This window comes from Lucilia sericata, unplaced genomic scaffold (assembly GCF_015586225.1).
Source record: "Lucilia sericata isolate MDLA Ls3-8-SP2 unplaced genomic scaffold, ASM1558622v1 Contig000017F_arrow, whole genome shotgun sequence".
In the NCBI taxonomy this organism is placed as follows: Eukaryota; Metazoa; Arthropoda; class Insecta; order Diptera; family Calliphoridae; genus Lucilia; species Lucilia sericata.
In genome coordinates, this window is record NW_023994056.1 from 1031575 (window position 1) to 1055800 (window position 24226).

The window sequence follows — 24226 nt, forward strand, 5'->3', positions numbered from 1 at the left end:
TAGTCTATAGTCTAGTCTATAGTCTAGTCTAGTCTAGTCTAGTCTATAGTCTAGTCTATAGTCTAGTCTGTAGTCTATAGTCTAGTCTGTAGTCTATAGTCTAGTCTGTAGTCTATAGTCTAGTCTATAGTCTAGTCTAGTCTAGTCTATAGTCTAGTCTATTCTAGTCTATAGTCTAGTCTATAGTCTAGTCTATAGTCTAGTCTATAGTCTAGTCTATAGTCTAGTCTATAGTCTAGTCTATAGTCTAGTCTATAGTCTAGTCTATAGTCTAGTCTATAGTCTAGTCTATAGTCTAGTCTATAGTCTAGTCTATAGTCTAGTCTATAGTCTAGTCTATAGTCTAGTCTATAGTCTAGTCTATAGTCTAGTCTATAGTCTAGTCTATAGTCTAGTCTATAGTCTAGTCTATAGTCTAGTCTATAGTCTAGTCTATAGTCTAGTCTATAGTCTAGTCTATAGTCTAGTCTATAGTCTAGTCTATAGTCTAGTCTATAGTCTAGTCTATAGTCTAGTCTATAGTCTAGTCTATAGTCTAGTCTATAGTCTAGTCTATAGTCTAGTCTATAGTCTAGTCTATAGTCTAGTCTATAGTCTAGTCTATAGTCTAGTCTATAGTCTAGTCTATAGTCTAGTCTATAGTCTAGTCTATAGTCTAGTCTATAGTCTAGTCTATAGTCTAGTCTATAGTATAGTCTATAGTCTAGTCTATAGTATAGTCTATAGTCTAGTCTATAGTCTAGTCTATAGTCTAGCCTATAGTCTAGTCAAAAACAATACACTGCTTCATTCCTAATTGTTGTTCTTTCTTTGCTTTGTTTTTCTAAACAAGCTAGTACAATAACAAAGTTAACCATATGGTTATGTGTTTTGTTGATTTCTGTTTGAGCATGAAAGAAAAATCGAAAGTTTTGATGAAATTCTTAGAGGTAGTCTCAGATTTTTGCTCATATCTTCCTTATTTATGGACTTAACTTGCTGATTTTAAATAGCGTTCTATTCGATCGTATATCTGACAGAATTATTGAAGATTCGGATCTCGCATATATCTGGGGTCTTCTGAAAACTGATTTCAACATACACACAGACAGACGGACAGACAATCAGACAAACAGACATTTGAAAACAAACTTAACTAAAAAAGGAGGTTGCGTAGACGGACAGACAGACATCGCTAAACCAACTTCGACGCCTTACAAATTGTATTATGAATTATGAACTGAATAACAAACTTAATATACCCTTCTCACAAAGATAAAGGGTATTAAAAATTTTTGATATTTTTTTTAATTAAATCCTACCATATACTACTATTTTTGCCATCTTATCAATATATTTCATATGGAAAATAATTCTATTTGTTTTTAAATAGTAAATTAAATTTCTCAAAATATAAATTTCTCTTCAATTCTATCACTAGACAACTTTTGTTTTTACTCTCATTGAAAAGTTGTCGTTTTTTTATCTTTTAAAGAACAATGACACTTTAGAAAATATGAAAACTTGAAAATATTAAAACTTGTAAACTATATGGAGCAGTATTTAAATAAAAGAGAACAACCTGTTAAAAGCACTGTTGAAGGCTTGAAGGATTTTATGCTTGTATTGTTTTCTGTGTTTCTCCACTCTGTTTTTAATACATCACACAAAGTGTCAGAGTTTAACATAAAGTCTGTTGTTTATGAATTTTTCACTTTAAATTTACTTACCAGCTTAACAATGCGTGTAAGTTTAACTTTTTACTGTTTGTGAAAATTTTTCTGGTTTTATGAGGTTTTCGCTTATGGTTCACACTAAAGCTGGCAGTATATAGTAGGGAAGTTTTAGCAAGAATTTTAGGAAGTTGGAATAGGTTAAAAGTCAAAATAGATTTTTCCATAAAGTAAAACCTGCAAAAAAGGAGAAAATATACATAATTTTAATAAACATTTTTGTTAGTTAGTAGCTTAATTTTGAGTCGTTTACTATTAGTTGTAAAAGTTATTTCCTTATTATAGAAGTTTTTTTTTTTGTTGGTTCTTTGTTTTAACTTTTATTACATAAAATGTATACAAAACTTTATGAAAGAAAAATTGTCACAACAAAAACTGAAATATTAAAATGGCATAAATAACAATATATGAATATGTATCAGTACTGTGTATACATACAGTAGTTACTTGTATGTATTCATTTGTTTAAAAAAAGAAGTTTTTCAAAAGTTCTCTACTACAAAAAGACTAAAACATAAGTTTTTGCTGGAAAAAAATACTAAAAATTAATATAAATTTTTTTTAAAATATGAAAATTCATAAGACAAAACTTGTTAAAAGAATTAAATTTTATTTACACAAAATTTGTTAAATAGTAAGATTTAAATTAAAAAGAAAAAATAATCAAAAATTTAAAAGTATGTATTACATTTATAATAAAGAAATAACAAGGCGTATGATTGTTATCAAACTTACACTTAAACAATCATACGCCCTGGAGTCCTAATACTTATTATTTAACTATTATGGGGGAGGGCGTATGATTAATATTATTTAAGATAAACGTTCTTTTTTGTTCCTATACTTATGTAATTCTTACCGTAACCGTATTTTCATTAATTATTGTTAAACCTGCTTCTTTATATTTTATTAAATTTAATAAATTTCTCTCTATACATACATAAGTATAACAAATAATTTCTTCAAGGTGTCACTGGTCATTTGTTAAAAAAATAACAACATTTATACAACATCTATCATTAACAAATGCCACTCAAATAAATTACTTTACGTAATAAAGTATCTTTTGAGTTATATAAACGTGAATGTATCTGTGTGTTTTTTAACCACAAAACCACTATGATTTTGAAACATTGATGCTGCCAGACAACTAGCCAGCAGTATTTTAGTAGAAGAAGAAAAACTCAACTCAAGCACGAAATGAAATGAAAATCTAATAAATTGGAAAATTTATCTCGGTAATCTGTTTAATAAATGAAAATGGCACTAATTGCCCTGTTAAAGATAAATAACAGTTTGTTGCTTTTTTTATCAATTTATAATATTTGTTAGGTAATGCATAGTTTAGGGGTAAGCGGGTTTAGGTAAAGAGTTTGTAATTGGGGAAATCGAGTTTCCCCATAATTGTACTGTATGAGAGCAAAAGATTAAAGCTAATATAGAGATACAAAAAAAAAATAAACATAATTGGACTGCATATATATTAATAGAATGATAACTATGAAATAAAATCATACAATTTATCAAATTATTCTTAAATAACAATAAGGTCATAATAGTATTAATGTTAAAATGACTACATTTTTTTATTTCTAAGAATTTTATTTCGAAAAGAACTTGTTCCAGGACAAATTCCTCATATTTTCATAAGGTTAAAAATTTGTTTAAAAAAAATTAGTTTTCCTGAAGAAGATGAGTTTGAACTCGTTCGGTAACTAGTTACCTTAGAACAAATTCGTAGAGTTTTCAAACGAAATTCTGTTTGAAAGGATGAAGTTGTATATCAACTTTTGTTTACCACTGTTTTTTTTTAAACCACATAAAAATCTTCAACCAATCGGTTAGCCTCCAACCATGACCATTACAATCAGTTGAATACTAAATCATTTATTTTAGCAAAAACAAAAACTAAACACAATACGAACAATTTTATTGTATGCATTTAATAGAAACCCTCAAGGCAGGAACAATTATACAGAACTACACTAATAAAAACCATGAAATTGTAAGGGCTTAAAGTTGGTAACATCAGAGCAAATAATGGAGGATCAGGAGCTACTATTCAAAACATAAAGTGGTTCATATAAACCAGTTTATATCCGGTTCGCTGAATCCTCTATTTTATGCGCGAAAATTTTAAATTTAATACAATGAAAGCATATACGGAAAAGGACTTAGGTCCCCCTTAGATCTGAGATTATGTGGTTTTATGTTTTCGAACTAACTAACTAACTAACTAACTAACTAACTAACTAACTAACTAACTAACTAACTAACTAACTAACTAACTAACTAACTAACTAACTAACTAACTAACTAACTACTAACTAACTAACTAACTAACTAACTAACTAACTAACTAACTAACTAACTAACTACTAACTAACTAACTAACTAACTAACTAACTAACTAACTAACTAACTAACTAACTAACTAACTAACTACTAACTAACTAACTAACTAACTAACTAACTAACTAACTAACTACTAACTAACTACTAACTAACTAACTAACTAACTAACTAACTAACTAACTAACTAACTAACTAACTAACTAACTAACTAACTAACTAACTAACTAACTAACTAACTAACTAACTAACTAACTAACTAACTAACTAACTAACTAACTAACTAACTAACTAACTAACTACTAACTAACTAACTAACTAACTAACTAACTAACTAACTAACTAACTAACTACTAACTAACTAACTAACTAACTAACTAACTAACTAACTAACTAACTAACTAACTAACTAACTAACTAACTAACTAACTAACTAACTAACTAACTAACTAACTAACTAACTAACTAACTACTAACTAACTAACTAACTAACTAACTAACTAACTAACTAACTAACTAACTAACTAACTAACTAACTAACTAACTAACTAACTAACTAACTAACTAACTAACTAACTAACTAACTAACTAACTAACTAACTAACTAACTAACTAACTAACTAACTAACTAACTAACTAACTAACTAACTAACTAACTAACTAACTAACTAACTAACTAACTAACTAACTAACTAACTAACTAACTAACTAACTAACTAACTAACTAACTAACTAACTACTAACTAACTAACTAACTAACTAACTAACTAACTAACTAACTAACTAACTAACTAACTAACTAACTAACTAACTAACTAACTAACTAACTAACTAACTAACTAACTAACTAACTAACTAACTAACTAACTAACTAACTAACTAACTAACTAACTAACTAACTAACTAACTAACTAACTAACTAACTAACTAACTAACTAACTAACTAACTAACTAACTAACTAACTAACTAACTAACTAACGAACTAACTAACGAACTAACTAACTAACTAACTAACTAACTAACTAACTAACTAGCTAACTAACTAACTAACTAACTAACTAACTAACTAACTATCTAAGTAACTAACTAACTAACTAACTAACTAACTAACTAACTAACCTAACTAACTAACTACTAACTAACTAACTAACTAACTAACTAACTAACTAACTACTAACTAACTATACTAACTAACTACTACTACTAACTATCTATCTATCTATCTATCTATCTATCTATCTATCTATCTATCTATCTATCTATCTATCTATCTATCTATCTATCTATCTATCTATCTATCTATCTATCTATCTATCTATCTATCTATCTATCTATCTATCTATCTATCTATCTATCTATCTATCTATCTATCTATCTATCTATCTATCTATCTATCTATCTATCTATCTATCTATCTATCTATCTATCTATCTATCTATCTATCTATCTATCTATCTATCTATCTATCTATCTATCTATCTATCTATCTATCTATCTATCTATCTATCTATCTATCTATCTATCTATCTATCTATCTATCTATCTATCTATCTATCTATCTATCTATCTATCTATCTATCTATCTATCTATCTATCTATCTATCTATCTATCTATCTATCTATCTATCTATCTCTCTATCTCTCTATCTATCTATCTATCTATCTATCTATCTATCTATCTAACTAACTGCAATTTTAAAGATAATTCGAACAGGACTTTGGAGCTCATAAGAGAAAATTTATTTTCTTTCATTTGATGAAGTTTAATTCAAATTCGTATTAGTCTGTTAAATTTTAAACTCGGATTTGTAACACAATTTAATATTTTAAAACAATACCATGATGAAGCTATTATTATAGAAAATTGTAGTTAAAATAACAAATATGTCAAGGATTATATCAAAAATTAAAACAACAAATAAACAAAGATAGAGCAATATATGTACAAACCACCAGACAGACATACAGTTAGATAGAGAGTGTTTAAGGGAAATAGAAATGATAACAAAAAATAAAATCTGGGAAATATTTATACAAGGATTAAAATAATAAATGAAAATACAACGAAACTAACAGCAACAGCAATAGCAAAGATTTATTACTTTAGTAGAAAATAAAAAAAGGACAAAATGAAAATGGGGGGCAGGGCTGTTAGGTATATCTATTAGAATATTTATTGAATTTTAAACAATTTCAAAAAATATTACTTTTTATACTTTTATATAGCCAACAAAAATATTTCAAACTTTTTAATAAAGTTTTCATGAATAAATCTCTTAAAAATTTCCTAAGAACTTAATAGCAAATATAAACAAAATGCTTGATGCAGGTGTTTTAATTTAAAAAAAAATCTATAGATAAAAGGAAAACATTTCCGTTAAAAATGTATTTGATATCCGTTTTCAGTTTTAAAAGTAATATTGTATTAGTATACTTTGTTTTTCTATTTAAATAAAGACGATTTCACAATAGACCTCATCCGTTTTAATTAAGAACAAAAGAAGAGAGTGAAAAATATAAAAACAAATCAAGAAGTAATGATTGTATGAGATTACATATAGAAACGTGAAACGTGCAACAAAAGATCAAGGAAATGAAATCAAAGTAAATGCAATAATACGTCTATTGCAAATATCAAACTGCTAATGATAGACTTTTTCACCCTACCACGGGCTGGGGTATAGAAAAATTTTTTTATAATTTATAAAGGAAATTTAGTATGGAAAATGTTTCATTGCTTTTTACACTTAAAACTTTTTTCTTGTGTTATTGTTGTTGCTATTTGTAAATATCAATTTCCTTTTTTAACATTCAACTTGACAATCATTTTCTTGTTTCTATTTTTCTTTTTGTTTTTTTTTTTTTCTACCATAAAACACTATTTGTTGCTTTAGTCTTTATTTTCATTTTCTCCTTAACCTTGAACTTTTTTCAATTAAAAATTCTTGTTGCATTCTACTTTATACAAGTGTTAGTAGTAGAATAGAAAAGAAAAACTGTTGCAACTATAAAGTTGTGTACAACTTTATTTACTACGTTTAGCATAAAGTAGGTTGAAAAGAGCTTTAAGTTAGATTTTCTACTAAAAACACATGAAATGTGTTTAAGGATATTTTCACTAGAATTTGATGTTGAATCAAATCCTTGATTTATTCACTTTAATAGACAAAATTAAAATTTTACTTAAGGTAAGTTCATACCTATCAAATATTTGTCAGAAATGACGTGAGCCCTAAACAATCAATTTTATGTTTCCGACTGAAAAATCGATTTTTGAACGAAAATATTGGTTTAAAAGAAATTCTTCCAGATGACCTATACCGCCAGAGCTGCTCTCCAACTCTGACCCCAAAAAATCTTTAAGGGAGTAAAAGTCGAATTAATGATTTTGTTCAATAAAAATCCTCTCATTCATATGTAATCTAAATATGAAAAAAAAAACTTTGCCATTAATTCCATTTTTTCTACTTCATAAATTTTTGTGACAAATAAAAAGAATAAAAATAACAAAGGAAATAAATAAAAATTTTTGGGTTATAACGAAATATTTTACCACTAACGAACATATATTTTAAGCATCATTAAAAACATAAGCATTAAAAGAAAAAAATCAACCAACCAAAAAAGAAATCAGTCAGAAATTATTGTCTATGTTTTATAGACAAGAAGACATTTAGACCAGTACACATACACATAATAAATTATATTTTATTCTTAAAACATGACCAGCTATCACTCACTCCATAATACAAATGGTCAAGAGAATTATATGGTCAAAAAAAAAAGACAATGAAAAGTAAAAACTGTGGTTTTTCTACAGAATTGCAAAGTTTTGGCAAAGAATTATTTATAAAAAAACTAACATAAAATATATTTTTAGTTGTCATAAGCAAAAAGTAAATTAATATGAAAAATATAGTTTTTTTCTAGTTTTATTTAACCCGGTTGTAAAAGGTTTTATCTTTATATCCTTAATTATTTGGCAAGTTATATAAATAAGTTTAAAGTTAAATAGGGTTATATTAAAACGTACATTTCTACCTTAACAGCAAACAAATTATTTCATATTTTCATTTCTATTGAAAATATTTTTAATTTGTTACATTTTTCTAAAGCAATTATTCTACAAAGTAATTGAAACTTTAATACTAGTTTTTATTTATACCTATTTAAATTGTATTTTTTTCTGCATTTACTACTCATATTTATAAAAAGGGGGTCAATTGTATTTGAAAAACTATTCAATGGTTTTTGTTATAAATATATAATTGTATAAAATATGTTGTTATGAAAAAAGTTTAATTTTAACTTTTTTTTTAAATAAAGTTAAAAACAACTGACAAGTAGTAGAAAGATTGGTAGGTACTCGTGATAAAACTTTTTTCTATTTGATTTGCATTAAAAACGTATTATACCTTTATATTTTTAATTCAAATAAGAGAAAAAATAAGAGATTTATATAAACATTTTATATTTGAATATTTTTCAACAATTTAATTGTAAAGGAATTTATGATGATTAAACAATATAATCAAGTGCCTTCAAAATAAACAATTATTCCACTTAATAAGCAACTCTTATAAATGTATAAAGAAAATATGCTGCACTTCAGGCATGAATTCAGACCTAGTCTATAGTCTAGTCTATAGTGTAGTCTATAGTGTGTCTATAGTGTAGTCTATAGTCTAGTCTATAGTCTAGTCTATAGTCTAGTCTATAGTCTAGTCTATAGTCTAGTCTATAGTCTAGTCTATAGTCTAGTCTATAGTCTCGTCTATAGTCTAGTCTATAGTCTAGTCTATAGTCTAGTCTATAGTCTAGTCTATAGTCTAGTCTATAGTCTAGTCTATAGTCTAGTCTATAGTCTAGTCTATAGTCTAGTCTATAGTCTAGTCTATAGTATAGTCTATAGTCTAGTCTATAGTCTAGTCTATAGTCTAGTCTATAGTCTAGTCTATAGTCTAGTCTATAGTCTAGTCTATAGTCTAGTCTATAGTCTAGTCTATAGTCTAGTCTATAGTCTAGTCTATAGTCTAGTCTATAGTCTAGTCTATAGTCTAGTCTATAGTCTAGTCTATAGTCTAGTCTATAGTCTAGTCTATAGTCTAGTCTATAGTCTAGTCTATAGTCTAGTCTATAGTCTAGTCTATAGTCTAGTCTATAGTCTAGTCTATAGTCTAGTCTATAGTCTAGTCTATAGTCTAGTCTATAGTCTAGTCTATAGTCTAGTCTATAGTCTAGTCTATAGTCTAGTCTATAGTCTAGTCTATAGTCTAGTCTATAGTCTAGTCTATAGTCTAGTCTAGTCTAGTCTATAGTCTAGTCTATAGTCTAGTCTATAGTCTAGTCTATAGTCTAGTCTATAGTCTAGTCTATAGTCTAGTCTATAGTCTAGTCTATAGTCTAGTCTATAGTCTAGTCTATAGTCTAGTCTATAGTCTAGTCTATAGTCTAGTCTATAGTCTAGTCTATAGTCTAGTCTATAGTCTAGTCTATAGTCTAGTCTATAGTCTAGTCTATAGTCTAGTCTATAGTCTAGTCTATAGTCTAGTCTATAGTCTAGTCTATAGTCTAGTCTATAGTCTAGTCTATAGTCTAGTCTATAGTCTAGTCTATAGTCTAGTCTATAGTCTAGTCTATAATCTATAGTCTAATCTATAGTCTAGTCTAGTCTATAGTCTAGTCTATAGTCTTGTCTATAGTCTAGTCTATAGTCTAGTCTATAGTCTAGTCTATAGTCTTGTCTATAGTCTAGTCTATAGTCTAGTCTATAGTCTAGTCTATAGTCTAGTCTATAGTCTAGTCTATAGTCTAGTCTATAGTCTAGTCTATAGTCTAGTCTATAGTCTAGTCTATAGTCTAGTCTATAGTCTAGTCTATAGTCTAGTCTATAGTCTAGTCTATAGTCTAGTCTATAGTCTAGTCTATAGTCTAGTCTATAGTCTAGTCTATAGTCTAGTCTATAGTCTAGTCTTAGTCTAGTCTATAGTCGTCTATAGTCTAGTCTATAGTCTAGTCTACAGTCTAGTCTATAGTGGTGTCCTTGTGTTATTCTATAGTCTATAGACTGTATAATCTGGTCTATCTGCAAATACACAGAAAGTAAACCCAAGTCCATTTATGTACACTTAATTTAATATAACTTTTCATCTTCAAATTGGAATAAAAAACCTGTAAACTAAACCACATTTACTAACCATCATGTCACTAAACAAATGTATCTTGTCTCTATATGTACGTTTTTATTTGATTAAGTACAGCATTTGCAATTTTGTTTTTTTGATTGATGCATTTTTATTTTTTTACAGACGAATAACATTTGACCACTTCCATTAGTATTAAAAAAAGCTTTCTGTTAATCTAAAAGCATTAACATAAATTTCCCTATTTGTTTATAAAGTAGAATTTTACCAACCCATTGGAACGCTGTACATTTTTAACTCTCTCTAGAAAATTTGTTTCGTTTTTGGTAAAAATATTCAAAATTTTAGAAATATGGAGTAAATTTTATAAATTTTTTGAGAAAAATTTGTATAGCTTTACTTGTTTTGCAATGGTTTAACATATTGTTAATAAATTTTTAAATTTAACAGCTTTGCTAAAGTTTTCTCTTAAAAAGCTTTTTTTCAGAGTTGCCAAATCTACAAAAATAATAATAATAAATGGATAAATATTGTAGCAAGAGTCTGAAAACTAAATTTTTTGTCTTGATGCTCAATTTCGAAGTAAAAGCTTGCTATATTATAGAAATAGTTCTGATTAAACAACATGTTCCAGAACTGTTCTAAAAAAGGAATGTCTAAATTATGACGCTCCATTTCAATTGCTAAAGAATATCGGTTCATCCTATATGAACATAGAATTCTTCCTGGTAAACGAAAACTTTTTCAATCGGTTTTAATATTAATAGTTGTAAAGAAAAATCGCTAGAAAATGAATTATTTCGTTTTAGAACTAAGAACTAAGGGACAAATTTCATTGGAGGTTTCGATAGACTTACGTTAAACATAATTTTTACACAAAAATTGCATTTTTAAACAAAAAGTTGGTTTTCGCACAATAAATGGCTTTTTACAACAATTGGAAATTTACACATAAAATTTATATTTGCACGAAAAATGCATTTTTACATAAAAACTGTTTTTTACACAAATATTACAATTTTTTACACAAATATTACCATTTTTTACAACAATTGCAAATTTACACATAAAATTTATATTTGCACGAGAAATGCATTTTTACATAAAAACTATTTTTACACAAATATTAAAATTTTTTACACAAAAATTGTATTTTTAACAATTTGACACAAAAGTTGCGCATTTACACAAAAATTTCACTTTTACACAAAATTGCACTTTAACACAAATATTTCACTATTACACAAAAATTTTATTTTTAAACCAAAAAAATTTTTTTTACTTTGCATTTTTTACACAAAAATTTAAATTTTCAACAAAATTACATTTTTACACAAAAACAGAAATTTTACACAATAACTTGTTTTATATATAAAATGCTGTTTTTTTAAACAAACATTTTACTTTTACGCAAACTTTCACTTTTACACAAATATTCAATTTTTACACAAAAAGTGTATATTAACATGAAAAATGATTTTTTACACAAAAACTAAAATTTTACACAAAAATTGAATTTGCAATGTCTTTGTACACAAAAAATGTAATTTTACACAAAAAAAGTATTTTTACAAAAAAAATGTCTTTTAACACAAAAAATGTCTTTTAACACAAAAAAAATGTCTTTTAACACAAAAAATGTATTTTTACAAAAAAATGCATTTTTACACAAAAAAATGCATTTTTACACAAAAAATGCATTTTTACAAAAAGTGTATTTTTACACAAAACCTAAAATTTTACACAAAAATTGAATTTACAGTGTCTTTGTACACAAAAAATTTAATTTTACACAGAAAATGTATTTTTACACCAAAAAAAGTATTTTAACACAAAAAATGTCATTTAACACAAAAAATGTCTTTTAACACAAAAAATTTATTTTTACACAAGAAATGCATTTTTTACAAAAAGTGTATTTTTACACAAAAAGTGTATTTTTGCACAAAAATGTGTTTTTTTACACAAAAATGTATTTTTTCAAAAAAAGTGTCTTTTTACACAAAAAATGCATTTTTACACAAAAAGTGTATTTTAACACAAAAAATGTATTTTTACACAAAAAAATTACTTTTACAAAAAATGCATTTTTACATAATAAGTACATTTTTACACAAAAAATGCATTTTTACACAAAGTGTATTTTTACACAAAAAATGCATTTTCGCAAAAAGTGTATTTTTTAACAAAAAGTGTATTTTACACAAAAAAAATGCATTTTTAAACAAAAAGTGTATTTTTAGACAAAAAAAGCATTTTTACATAAAAAAATACATTTTTACACAGTGTATTTTTACACAAAAAGTGTATTTTTACACAAAAAATGCATTTTTACACAAAAAGTGTATTTTTACACAAAAAATGCATTTTTACACAAAAAGTGTATTTTTATTTAAATATTTCGTTTTTACCCAAAAAGGTATTTTTACCCAAAATCGCAAAAAATACTTCTTTACACAAAAATACAAACATATATTTTTACACAGAAAAATCCTTTAGAATCTAACATTTAACATAAATGTATAACTGAAAACTTAATTCAATAAAAAATCTTTCGCACATTTCAACAAATAGTTTTCACTGAAAACAAGCAATAATTCTATGAGTTACAAACACAATTATACAAAAAACAATACCCACCTCTTCTATATAACCTGGCTTAATTGTGCCTTTAAAAAAACCAGGAATTTGTTAGACCAAACTTAAGTAAAAAAATAAAAAACCACTTAAATTACTGACATTTTTGATTAAATAATTTTCTTTCTTTTGTTTTGTTTTGTCTCCAGGCAAATTTGCTACTGTGTAGTTTTATTGTTTAATAGTAATAATTGTTTGGTTTGTTAAATATTTAATAAAAAATACTTATGTACATGCAGTTTTTATTTTTTTGAATTTTTATTTTCATGAATTGAATTACTAGTTTAAATTCAATTTGTCTTAATTACCAAAAAAAAATATATGTTTTTTTAATTTCTTGTTTTTTATTAATCTTAATTTTGTTTACTTTTAGTATTAGTTTTTTTTTTTAAATGACGCATTTTTGTTTTATTTTGTTAGTTTAACCTACTACTTGTTTAGATTGTTTTTAACATGAAAAAAATCAATATTTTTTCACAAATATCACAATACATTCATCGACTATATAAATATTGAATATCTATTTTGAAGAAAATGCAATTTTGACATTTGTGAGTTTATGTACATTATTCCCTTCAGTCAAAATGTGGTTTAATATGAACAAAAAAGTAAATAAAAGAAAACAAAACAATTAAATTGTTAATAATGTTAAAAAAAAAAAAAACAAAACGAACTAAAACGTTAAAGAACCAAAATATAACAAAACTCCATTTTGTTGAATGAACGTATGAATGAACGAATGTATGATAGAACAAACGAACGAACGAACTTACAAGTCTAACTAACGATTATACATCATAATTAATTAATTATGCTTAAAATTAATGGCTAGACAATAGTTCCCTATTTTGCAATTTAATTAATTTTTTTGTTTGTTTTGCTTTTGTTTTATATGTTTGTTTGGTTTTGTTATTGTAGTTTTTGTTGGTATTGTAAGTATGGTGTTGGTAAAGCGTTAATTTCTTTTTTATTTTTTTCTTTTTGTTGTTTGTTATTATTATTGTTCATACAATACGCCTGCCTGGTAGTTTTTGTAATCAAGGAAAAAACAAAGTGAATTTTATGCGCTGTTTTTTTTTTAAATAATTTTTTTTGCTGTTGTTTTTTTTACTTTGTCAAATGTTTATAAAAATAATATACGTTTTCAGCGTAGCGTATTTTTCATTTTATTGCAAAGTAGTACTTGTTGTTAGAAAAACACACAAGCGGTCCAAAAAGGGGGTTTTCGTTTTTTTATTATTCATTTTTTTTAGTGTAGTAGTTTTTTTTGTCTGCACCCACCATACTCTAGGTTTCATCATACTTTAGGCCACAATTCCGCAAGCGCTATGTGTAGATTTGAAAAAGTATTAAAATACTCAAAATAGTGCAAATGAAACATATCAAAACGGGCAAGATCACAATAAAACGAAATGATCTAAAATTTTCATTAAAACAAAAAACAAGATAAAAAGTAATCTTTTAAATATTTTCTTTTATGTTATAACATTTCCACTCAAATACCTTCTATGCCCCAAAGCTGGATGTCAGAGATTTAAATCAATATCGGCCTCCAGATCAATGTGATTCATAGAATTCTCAGAACTATTGAATATTTGATTATCATTTGTGCTTTCTCCACTCACATTGCCAGCTGCAATCCGTTCCTGTTTTTGTTTACCTAACATCCAAGAAAATACTTTTTCGAAAATCTATTTATTAATTATCAAAGTGCGATTGTATAAAAACTAATTTGTTTTGTTGTTTTATGACAAATGAAACAATAATGCTGTTGTTAGTTTTATGTGTAACTTTAAAATTTTCTTAAGTATGTATTTCCTTAAACCATTTAAAGAAAGATTAAAGGAAATTTTCAGTTTTAAAGCAATTTCTTTTTTATCCAATTATTTATAACCAATTTTAAATAATTTAAATTGTTATATTGTGTTAAGTGAGTTGTGATTAAAACGCATGTGTAATAATGTGTAAAGTAAATGCAGTAATTTAGTTTTATGTACAAAAGTAGACTTTCGTTTAAGGGACCAAGGGATTTAAGTTATTATTTTATAGGCAGATTTTTCTTATTGTATTTGTAACTCATAGAATTATTGGACGCATATCTAGGAACCTTTGCTATATTAAAATCTAAATTATAAAAAAGTTAAAATAGGATTTTCACTAAAACTTCTTTTCAGCTAAAACCAAAAAAATCACTATAATACAACATTCTCCAACAAATTCACAATAAAAACTTTAAGTCAATCAAATTTTCTATAAAAAATTTCATAATTTTTACTTAAAAAACCTTTGGTTGCTTTCTTTAGAAAATTTGCTCAAATTTTCGTATGAGATTCATTTTAAAATTTGCACAAATTTGTATAAAAGTTTCTTCAAAAAATTTGCTTAAATTGTTTTGTAAAAGTTTCTTATAAAATTTGCACAAATTTGAACACGTGTTTCTTTATAATTTGAATACAAGTTTCTTTAGAAAATTTCCTCAAATTTGAATACGAGTTTCTGTATAAAATTTGCTCAAATTTGAATACAAGTTTTCTTTATAAAATTTGATCATATTTGAGTACAAGTTTCTTTAGAAAATTTACACAAATTGAAGTACAAGTTACTTTGGAAAATTTGCACAAATTTGAAAACAAGTTTCTTTTGAAAATTTCTTTAAATTTGAATACAATTTTCTTTATAAAATTTTATCAAATTTGAGTACAAGTTTCTTTACAAATTCGGAAACAATTGGAGTACAAATTTCTTTAGAAAATTTGCTCAAATTTTCGTATAAGCTTCTTTTTAAAATTTGCACAAATTTTCAGTACACGTTTTTTTTTAGAAAATTTGATGAAATTTGTATACAAGTTTCTTTAGAAAATTTCCTCAAATTTGAATAGAAGTTTCTTTAAAAAATTTGATCAAATTTGAGTACAAAAAAATGCTCAGATTTGAGTACACTTTTCTTTAGAAAATTTGCACAAATTGCAGTGCAAGTTACTTCAGAAAGTTTGCTTAAATTTGAGTTCAAGTTTCTTTAAAAAGTTGTAATACAAATTTCTTTAAAATATTTGTTAAAATTTGAGAACAACTTTCTTTAGAAAATTTTATCAAATTTGAATGCAAATTTCTATACAAAATTTGTTTAAATTTTAATACAAATTTCTTTAGAAAATTTGCTTAAATTTGTACACAAACCTCTAAGGAAAAATTGCTCAAATTTGAGCACGTCTCTTAAGAAAATTTGCCCAAATAGGAACAAAAGAAAACTTCCATAAATTGTAAAATGGAAAAGTTCTTAAATTTTGGCCAAAAATTTGATACAAATTTGGGCAAATTTATCTTATTTTTTAAATTTTAAACAAATTTCCATATAAAATTAAATAAAGAATTATATAAAAACTTTCTCTAGGATATTTTTACATATTTGGTAGGAACGTTCTCAAGAAAATTTGTTCAAATTTAATGCAAACTATTTCTGCGAACTTTGTTTAGTAAATTTGCAATATTATTTTTAAGAAAATTTGCTCAAATTCGGCCACAAATTTCTTTGGAAAGTATCATTAAACTTTCTTAAATAAAAAACAATAATCTCTTTAACAACAAATGCTAAAAATAAAAACATTAGCTTCACCAATATTTTCCGCTTTTGAATGACAACAAAATTAATATTTATTTCCTGTTAACGAACTTATTACGTGTGAAACCAACCATAAATCCCCATTATGACAAAACGTTTTGTATCTGTTTGTATTTCTTCTTTTCTTAAAACAGCAATAAATTTAACTCAAAATTCCCGCTAAACGTACGTGTTTAAAACGAATGTCTCCAAATGTACATAGAGAGAAGAAAGATATTCGCAAATTGCATGATGATATTTAATTAATTTATGTGCGTGCAAATTCTATACAAACCACCATTTATATAATACGTATTATATTTAATTTATACTAGAAACAAATCGATAACATTAGATTACGACACATTTTTCTTTTTATCCAGAAGAGAAATAAATAAATAATTTGTTTTATCATAAAAAAACCAAAAAAAAAAACAATAATATAAAAATAAAACTTATAACGTAGACCAAAAATAAAAATGAATGAAAATTATTGTACCAAACAAACAGTTGCCCTCTTTAAACAAATAAATAAAACAGAAAACAAAACAGAAAAAAAAAACAATAAGATGTTATTACTCACCGCCTGTAAAACAAAGACAGCCTTCGTCATCACTGCGTGAATCTCGACGTGAGTTCTTTAACTCTTTATTCATTTCGTTAATGCAACGTTGATAGTAATCATAATCTTTTAAATACCAAACGGGTGGCCATCTATGTTCACGCAAATACTCTTGATTATCTTGGTGCAAAGCTCGAAGGCCTTTAATTGAATGCCGGCAAATGACATTGTAGTTGACGCATAAATATGACATGCACCATTCGGCCAATTGATCGGCATTGTGCAGCTTTAAAGGGAAATAAAAATCAATATTGAAAATTTTAAATTTATAATAAATAAATACTTACCTTTACAGGCTCTAAAAGCTTAAGACAATGATCTACAGTTTCATTGGTTTCTTTTTGTGAAATCATGGTGAGATCCTCTATAACACGACACTCAACTAAATTTAACAAACGTGGCAGACATAAACGATTGGCTAATTCCAAAAGATTTAAACATTTAGCAGCCGAAATATGTGGTATTTCATCGGTATATAAATAGCAAAGTAATTTATGGAATGTATAAATAGTCACGCCAGGAAATACAATCTAAATTAAGTTACAAAAACAAAAAAATAAGGCAAAATAAGTACAAAAACAATAATTATTTTAGTATTAATAAATTCTGTGTCATTAAATATTTACCACACTAGAATGTGCCTCACGAAAATCACCAGCCAACATGGCACGCATTACATCACAACGTGCCACCAATATAGCACGATGTGCTTTCATTTGTCCATCGTCCAATTCAAAAGTAATATCGCTAAAGCAACCATCACCCATGCAATGTTTTTCCATATTTTCTTTAATACTCTAAAATGGGATTTAGTTTTTTTTTAATTTTCCTAAATTGTGGTTATGTTATAGAAACTTACAAGACATATATGAGAACTAGGATCATCATTAATGCTGGGTGCGTTATTTTGTGTCTTGGTAAGCAATTGTGTTAATTGAGGCAGTTCCAGCAAATCGACAGCTTGTTCAATATCCTAAAAAGAAAATGAGTTTACAAAAAATTATAAGAAAAGACTATAGACCAGATTATAGTCAAGAATATAGACCAGTCAAGAATATAGTGAAGACTATAGACGACACTATAGATTAGACTATAAACCAGACTATAGACCAGACTATACTCAAGACTATAGACCACACTATAAACCAGACTATAGACAAGATTATAGACCAGACTATAGTTAAAACTATAGACTATAAATCAGGCTATAGACCATACTATAGACCAGACTATAGTTAAAACTATAGACTATAAATCAGGCTATAGACCATACTATAGACCAGACTATAGACCAAACTATAGTTAAGACTATAGACAAGACTATAAACCAGACTATAGGCTATAGTCAAGACTATAGACTATAGTCAAGACTATACTCTATACTCAAGACTATAGACTATACTCAAGACTATAGACTATAGTCAAGACTATAGACTATAGTCAAGACTATAGACTATAGACAAGACTATAGACTATAGTCAAGACTATAGACTATAGTCAAGACTATAGACTATAGTCAAGACTATAGACTATAGTCAAGACTATAGACTATAGTCAAGACTATAGACAAGACTGTAGACCAGATTGTAAAACAGACTATAGACCGCGCTATTGGAATTACCAAAGATTTTATACCAGAATATATGTGGAACTATATTTCAGTCTACAGTCCAGGTTATAAACTAGAATATAGTCTGACCAGACCATAGCTCACGCTTTATATAGTCTTATGACTATAGACTATACTTTAGTCCATACTATAGATCAAAGTACAGCCCCGACTAAAATCTTGGCTTTAGTTCATAGTTGATCAGATTATAGTTCCGACTATAGGCTACGCTGAAATCTATATTAAAGACCAGAGTGTAGTCCTATTGGTCTACATTTCAGGCTAGAGATTATAGACTATACTATAGCCCATACTATAGACTGGACTTTACTCAAACTAGACCAGTCTACACACAAGGCTATAGTCCAAACTTTAGTATAGAATAATTTCCAATAAAACTCACCTGTATATTATTCAATTCTTTTTCAATAGTGCCAGTATAAATAAATTTGAGACATTGATGCAAAGCTTGAGTAGTTATAATCTTTGTTAAAGTTATAATGGTTTGATTAATCAAATTGCCTCGACCATTGTCCACCTGTACTATGCGTATATTTTGAAAGACCGGATGATGTAAATCCTTATAAAGTTCACTTGGTTTTTTGGCCTCAATCAGAGGCAAAGCTTGATAACTGGAACGGCGTTTAATTTGCTCCCACATTCTAAAAGAAAAGCAAAGAAAATGTTATTAGAAAAAGGAAGTGGTTAGGGTTTAATATTTAATTATATAGAAAAAAACCTTTGTGCACGAGATTCATTACGTATCAGGCACTCGGTGTCATCATTAAAATCAGCTGTTGTGGCCTCACCAAATGTTGAACTTATCTAAAGGTAAATGTTTGCAAAACTATAAGCACAAATAAATTTAAAATTATTAATTTGCATTAATCCTACCATACTCGACTCACTGCTACTGCGTCCGCCCATATCGGTAATTTCCGTATTCAGTATACGATTGAAAACATTAGAAGCAGCAGCAAGCATAAATTTGTGTACGGGAAATTTAATTGTGCCAACAACCAATATAAGATCGGTATAATTTTGAGCCAAAAACATGTTATACATATCCTGGCGAAAATTACCCACCACTACGGTCATTTCGGGTGGTGGCGGTTTGGGGGGACGAAAGGGGGCCTGCAGCAAAGGTTTCTGCACTTTTTTAAGATTTGTCATCCAAAAACGTTGTTGCCGTCGGGCAATTAAAGCAGAACGTATGGCATTTTCAAACACCTCATTCACACCAAAATAGGTGAAGACGCTGGCTTCGTAATAGGAAACACCCAGTTCCCGGGCTACGGCACGGGCCTCATCCGGCATTACCAAATCGCTTTTAAGAGCAGCTCTTTGAAAGATAACAATTTTATTTAAATAACTTGAAGGAATGTTATTTATTTAACAACCTACCTTACAAATGTACTTCTCTCACCAAAATAAGAGAGATAGGTCTCATCACGATACATATAACGTAAATCGTTTTTACAGCCCACCAATATAACCGGAACATCTGGACAAAATCTTCGGATTTCCGGATACCACATGGCTTTGCAATTCCTTAAGGAAATGGGACTGGCAATGGAAAAACACAGCAAAACAACATCAGAGCTAAAATAATAAAATAAATAAAAATTAATTAAAAGTGTTAAACTTTAGGCGCCTTGTCTAAGATAATGAATTAACTGACGTTTAAAGTAAATAACATGACTATTAATATGTAAACTGCAATTGTAAACATTTTAAGAAAATATTTACTTTTCCAGTTCAATTACGTTGTTATTTTTAACTTAAATTTTTGTATTTTTATCTTTGTCTTATCTTTGTGGCTAAAGATTATGGTTTTATGTTATCTTTGCATAATAAGAACTAAAACAATGTTATTGTCTCGTGTGTAGCAAATAAAATTAAATAAAGACAAATAAACAAAGATTAAAATTAAGATTATTGTTTTATAAAATATCAAACATAAAGGATTTTTTAGCAAAAATCACGAGGTTAGAGATTTTATAATATTAATTTCATTAACATACCGTCCATAAGCAAAACGTCTATCTTTATCATGATCACCAAATGTGTCCCAAAGACGCAAAGATACATTGACACCATCTACTACCTCCCATGAGCGTTCAAGTACCTTTAAGAAAGAGAAAAAAAAACAAAATATACATCAGTTCATAAACTAAATCAATATTTCTGCTACAAGTTTAAAACATCTTGAAAGAACAGCATCATCTACATCTTACTTACATCTTTATATATACGATATTGGTCTATGGCCCAAACAGTGGGCACATGAGTGGATAATAATTGTGAAAGGGAAACATGTTTATTGCATGCACGAGCACATATTAATCGCGTTTTGCCTACGGCTGTATCGCCAACAAGGACACACTTAACAAGTTCCTGATGTGGTTGTTCGTTATCCATGTTTCCATTGGTAAATGCAAAATACTATTTATTCTACTAATGCTTTTTTTTGCTCTTGTTTTTTTACCTACAATTAGATAGAGAGAAATATATAAAAGGGGTTATAAGTTTAATTATTTAATATGTAGATTTTTTTACTTAGTTTGTGTTTTTTTTGTTATAATAAAGCAATATAATAAGTATGATGTGTAGTATATGTATAAAAAGCATGTGATATTTTTTTGAAATAATTGTTGGTCATATTATTGATTTATATATTGCAGATTGCAGGGAATTCATGCAATAACAATTAAAATTGTTATAAAAATAATAATAATACAAATTAAGAACATTTTAGAAATTTTATTTTTCATTCATTTATTTAAATAGCTTTTGTTATGAAGGACTATAGGTTTAGTCTATAGTATATTGTCTCGACTATAGTCAAATCTATATTATGAACTATATTCTAATCAATAGTTTTAACTAACGTTTTATCTATAGACTGGTCTTTCATCTGGGCTACAGTTTAGACTATAGCCTAAACAACAGCCTGTACTATGATCTATTTTAGTCTAAATTATTATATTCTATAGTCTGCAATGTAGTTTAGAGTCTGTAGTTTATAATATACATATACTATAGTTTAGGCTATATATAACATAGTCTATAGTTTGGACTATAGTCTTGTCTATAGCCTGAGCTAAGTCTGAATATTCTGAAATTACATATATTCTATATTCTATAGTTTAATCATAAACTTGGACTATAATCTAATCTAGAGTTTAGACTATAATCTAGTCTATAGCCGTGTTTGTATAGTAATCCAGACTGTAGTTTGTGCAGTTGTATAGTGTAAAGTTTGGGCAGTAAACTAGTCTATATTCTGGACAGTAGACTAGTCTGTATTTCTGTTTATAGAGTAATCTATAGACTTGGCTATACTCTAGTCTACAGAATGAACCTTTAGTTTTATACTATACCTAATAGGTATATAGTGGTAATAGTCCTGTTTGAAATAAAATTCAATAAAATTTTAGAAAAATTGTTATGTTTTTGAATAAAATTGTATTATTAACTCTTTAGTAAGCTAAATTATGATGACACTACTTTTGTTAAAGATTTTACTACAAATTTGATACTTTACAACCACTAAAACCACTAAGGGTGTTGCTTTTTCTAGAACACACACAAGGGTCCAAAGACCTATCTAGTATAAAAAAAAGACACAAAAACATGAATGAATCACATTTTAAAGCAAAAACAATAAAAACGAAATAAACCTGCCAACATAAATACAGGATATATATTTAGTTCCTGTATAAACCAGCAGATTTAAGGAGGAAAGGGGAAGGGTTTCTTCAAAGACCCCTTTACACCTTTAAGTTGTAAACTATTATACCTAAATCCAAATGAGATCATCATAGGGGAAATATTTTAAAATTTACGGTATTTTGATAATATTATAGGTTTATTTTAATAAAAATTTAACTTTAAATTTAAAAAATAATAAAAACAAAAACATAAATTTTACACTTTAACAAAAGGCCATAAATTTTTCAAGAAAACTGTAATCTGGGGCACTAAATGAAAATCTTTTTCTTTAATAATAAACAAAATATGACCGATTTATTGTTAAAACAAAAAAAAGTAATAAACATAAATTCCCATAAAATTTTTATAAAATTTTTTCCTGATAAAACGCACGTAAAGAAAGTCAATTAATGAGTCTTTAATGAGAGCAACGAAAAAAAAAACAACAAAAACATACACAGAAAAAACAGCAGTAAATAAAATAAAAACAACAACCAGCAAGCACAAGCCTACAAAAACATGTTTTGTTATTTTTTTTACACTGGAAACAAAAACAACAAGTCAGGCGTATGTTTTTAATTAAATTTTAATTTTTTTCGGTTTTTTTTTCGTTTTACTCAGTAATATTTAAAATAAATTGTTGCTAATTATATTACTTTGTAAATTTACACAATAAACTAATACTTTGTTGCACTTTTACTTTAAAGGGGAACAGCAACAACAGGAGGGAGAATGAAAAAACAAACTCATTAATTTAACTGCTAAATAACTTCTTTTATTCGCGTGTTTGTTTCTTTTTATATTTATTTATTTATATTATATTTAAATATTTGTTATTATTGTTGTTTTTTCACTCTATAATAAAGCAAACAATATAAAATTATTATTAACTTTTTGTTGCTGTGTGTTGTTGTTTTTTTTTCTACTTTGAATTTTTCCTTGTATCGTATTCTTTATTGATTTTCTCCATCTACTGTATTTGAACTTCAAAGTGTTTTTCCATTTTAGATTTTTCTATTTGTTTTTTTTATTATTAACAAAAGGAATTTTTAAAGTATATTTAATTATTAATCTTTAAAGATTTCTAGTTAATTTAGTAAATTTTTCTCACTTGTGACAATTATTGTTGTTTTTCTATTAATTTTATTTTAATAATTTTTCACAAATGCAGTTTTTCTTCTACTAGAATGAAATTTCTTCTTTTGTTCAACAATTCTGATTAAAAAAAGCACTTTTTTGTATTTTTATTCACTTTTGTTCCAAACCAGAGATGATAAAACGTCATTTCATTCCAGTACACAAAAGAAAAATGCGAGAGAATACAAAATATCAGGTGGAAATGGTACTTTTTTCGGGTTGGGGCGTTGCATTGGTACTTTATGTGTTTTGCAAAAAATGCAATTGTGTTGGGTAAAAGGAGGGAATTAAAAAGGGAAAATAGATAATTGTAAAATAATTATTTTTAAAGACTTTTTGTAAGGAAATGGAAAAATTTTATGAAAAAAGTTTAATATCTCGAAGATACAATTCTTTACGAATATGTTTCTTTTGTTATACATATTGTTTACCTATAAATATCGAACATATACGAAATAGATTCAAAATTATTGAAAAATGATTGATTTTTTTTAATATTTTTCAGATCTCTGTTTTTTGGAACCGATTTTGATACTATTTATTAGATATTAAAGATTTTGATACCGAAGACATCTAGGGTCTTCAGAAAACATACGGCTATCTCTAAATTGTTTTCGCTACCTATAGATACTTTCAGAAAATTATATAGTTTAGGAGAAAAAATGAACGCATTCGTTGAAAAATAGGAAGTGTATCCTTTA

General features: G+C 26.9%; 2 protein-coding genes across 6 annotated transcripts in view; both read right to left on the reverse strand.

The window, feature by feature from the left end:
* The window catches only part of LOC119606683 (neuropeptide receptor 22), a 56680-nt gene extending 54810 nt beyond the window's left edge, over nt 1-1870 (reverse strand). Inside the window, exon 1 of the mRNA XM_037960246.1 lies at nt 1710-1870. The gene's annotated coding sequence lies outside the window, so the exon portion shown is untranslated. The remainder of the gene's footprint in view (nt 1-1709) is intronic.
* An 11879-nt stretch (nt 1871-13749) lies between these two features.
* Nucleotides 13750-23699, reverse strand: LOC119606388 (rho-related BTB domain-containing protein 2). Of its 5 annotated transcripts, none has more exons than XM_037959854.1 (13): nt 23500-23699; nt 20916-21162; nt 20699-20802; nt 20079-20276; nt 19569-20016; nt 19414-19499; nt 19078-19336; nt 17925-18038; nt 17692-17862; nt 17353-17595; nt 17027-17291; nt 14349-14505; nt 13750-14262 (listed from the first exon to the last, which is right to left on the reverse strand). In XM_037959854.1, the coding sequence occupies exons 2-12, from the start codon at nt 21093-21095 to the stop codon at nt 14372-14374; spliced, it is 2202 nt and encodes a 733-aa protein (XP_037815782.1). In that variant the 5' UTR covers nt 21096-21162; nt 23500-23699; the 3' UTR covers nt 13750-14262; nt 14349-14371. The 5 variants fall into 5 exon arrangements, 4 of the variants coding, with proteins under 4 accessions (XP_037815782.1, XP_037815763.1, XP_037815772.1 ...); XM_037959835.1 differs by having other exon boundaries at nt 14349-14523; nt 23500-23605; XM_037959844.1 differs by lacking the exon at nt 23500-23699 and adding an exon at nt 23280-23421 and having other exon boundaries at nt 14349-14523.
* Between the last annotated feature and the right edge of the window lie 527 nt (nt 23700-24226).

What these genes read in the sequence shown, in the direction of transcription:
- LOC119606388 (XM_037959835.1), bottom strand. Translation starts at nt 21,095, where the DNA reads ATGGATAACGAACAACCACATCAGGAACTTGTTAAGTGTGTCCTTGTT. An exon ending in AATATCGTATATATAAAGAT is followed by an intron (nt 20,803 to 20,915) that starts GTAAGTAAGATG and finishes TCTTTCTTAAAG; the next exon opens with GTACTTGAACGCTCATGGGA. An exon ending in AAGAATTGAATAATATACAG is followed by an intron (nt 18,039 to 19,077) that starts GTGAGTTTTATT and finishes TTTTCTTTTTAG; the next exon opens with GATATTGAACAAGCTGTCGA.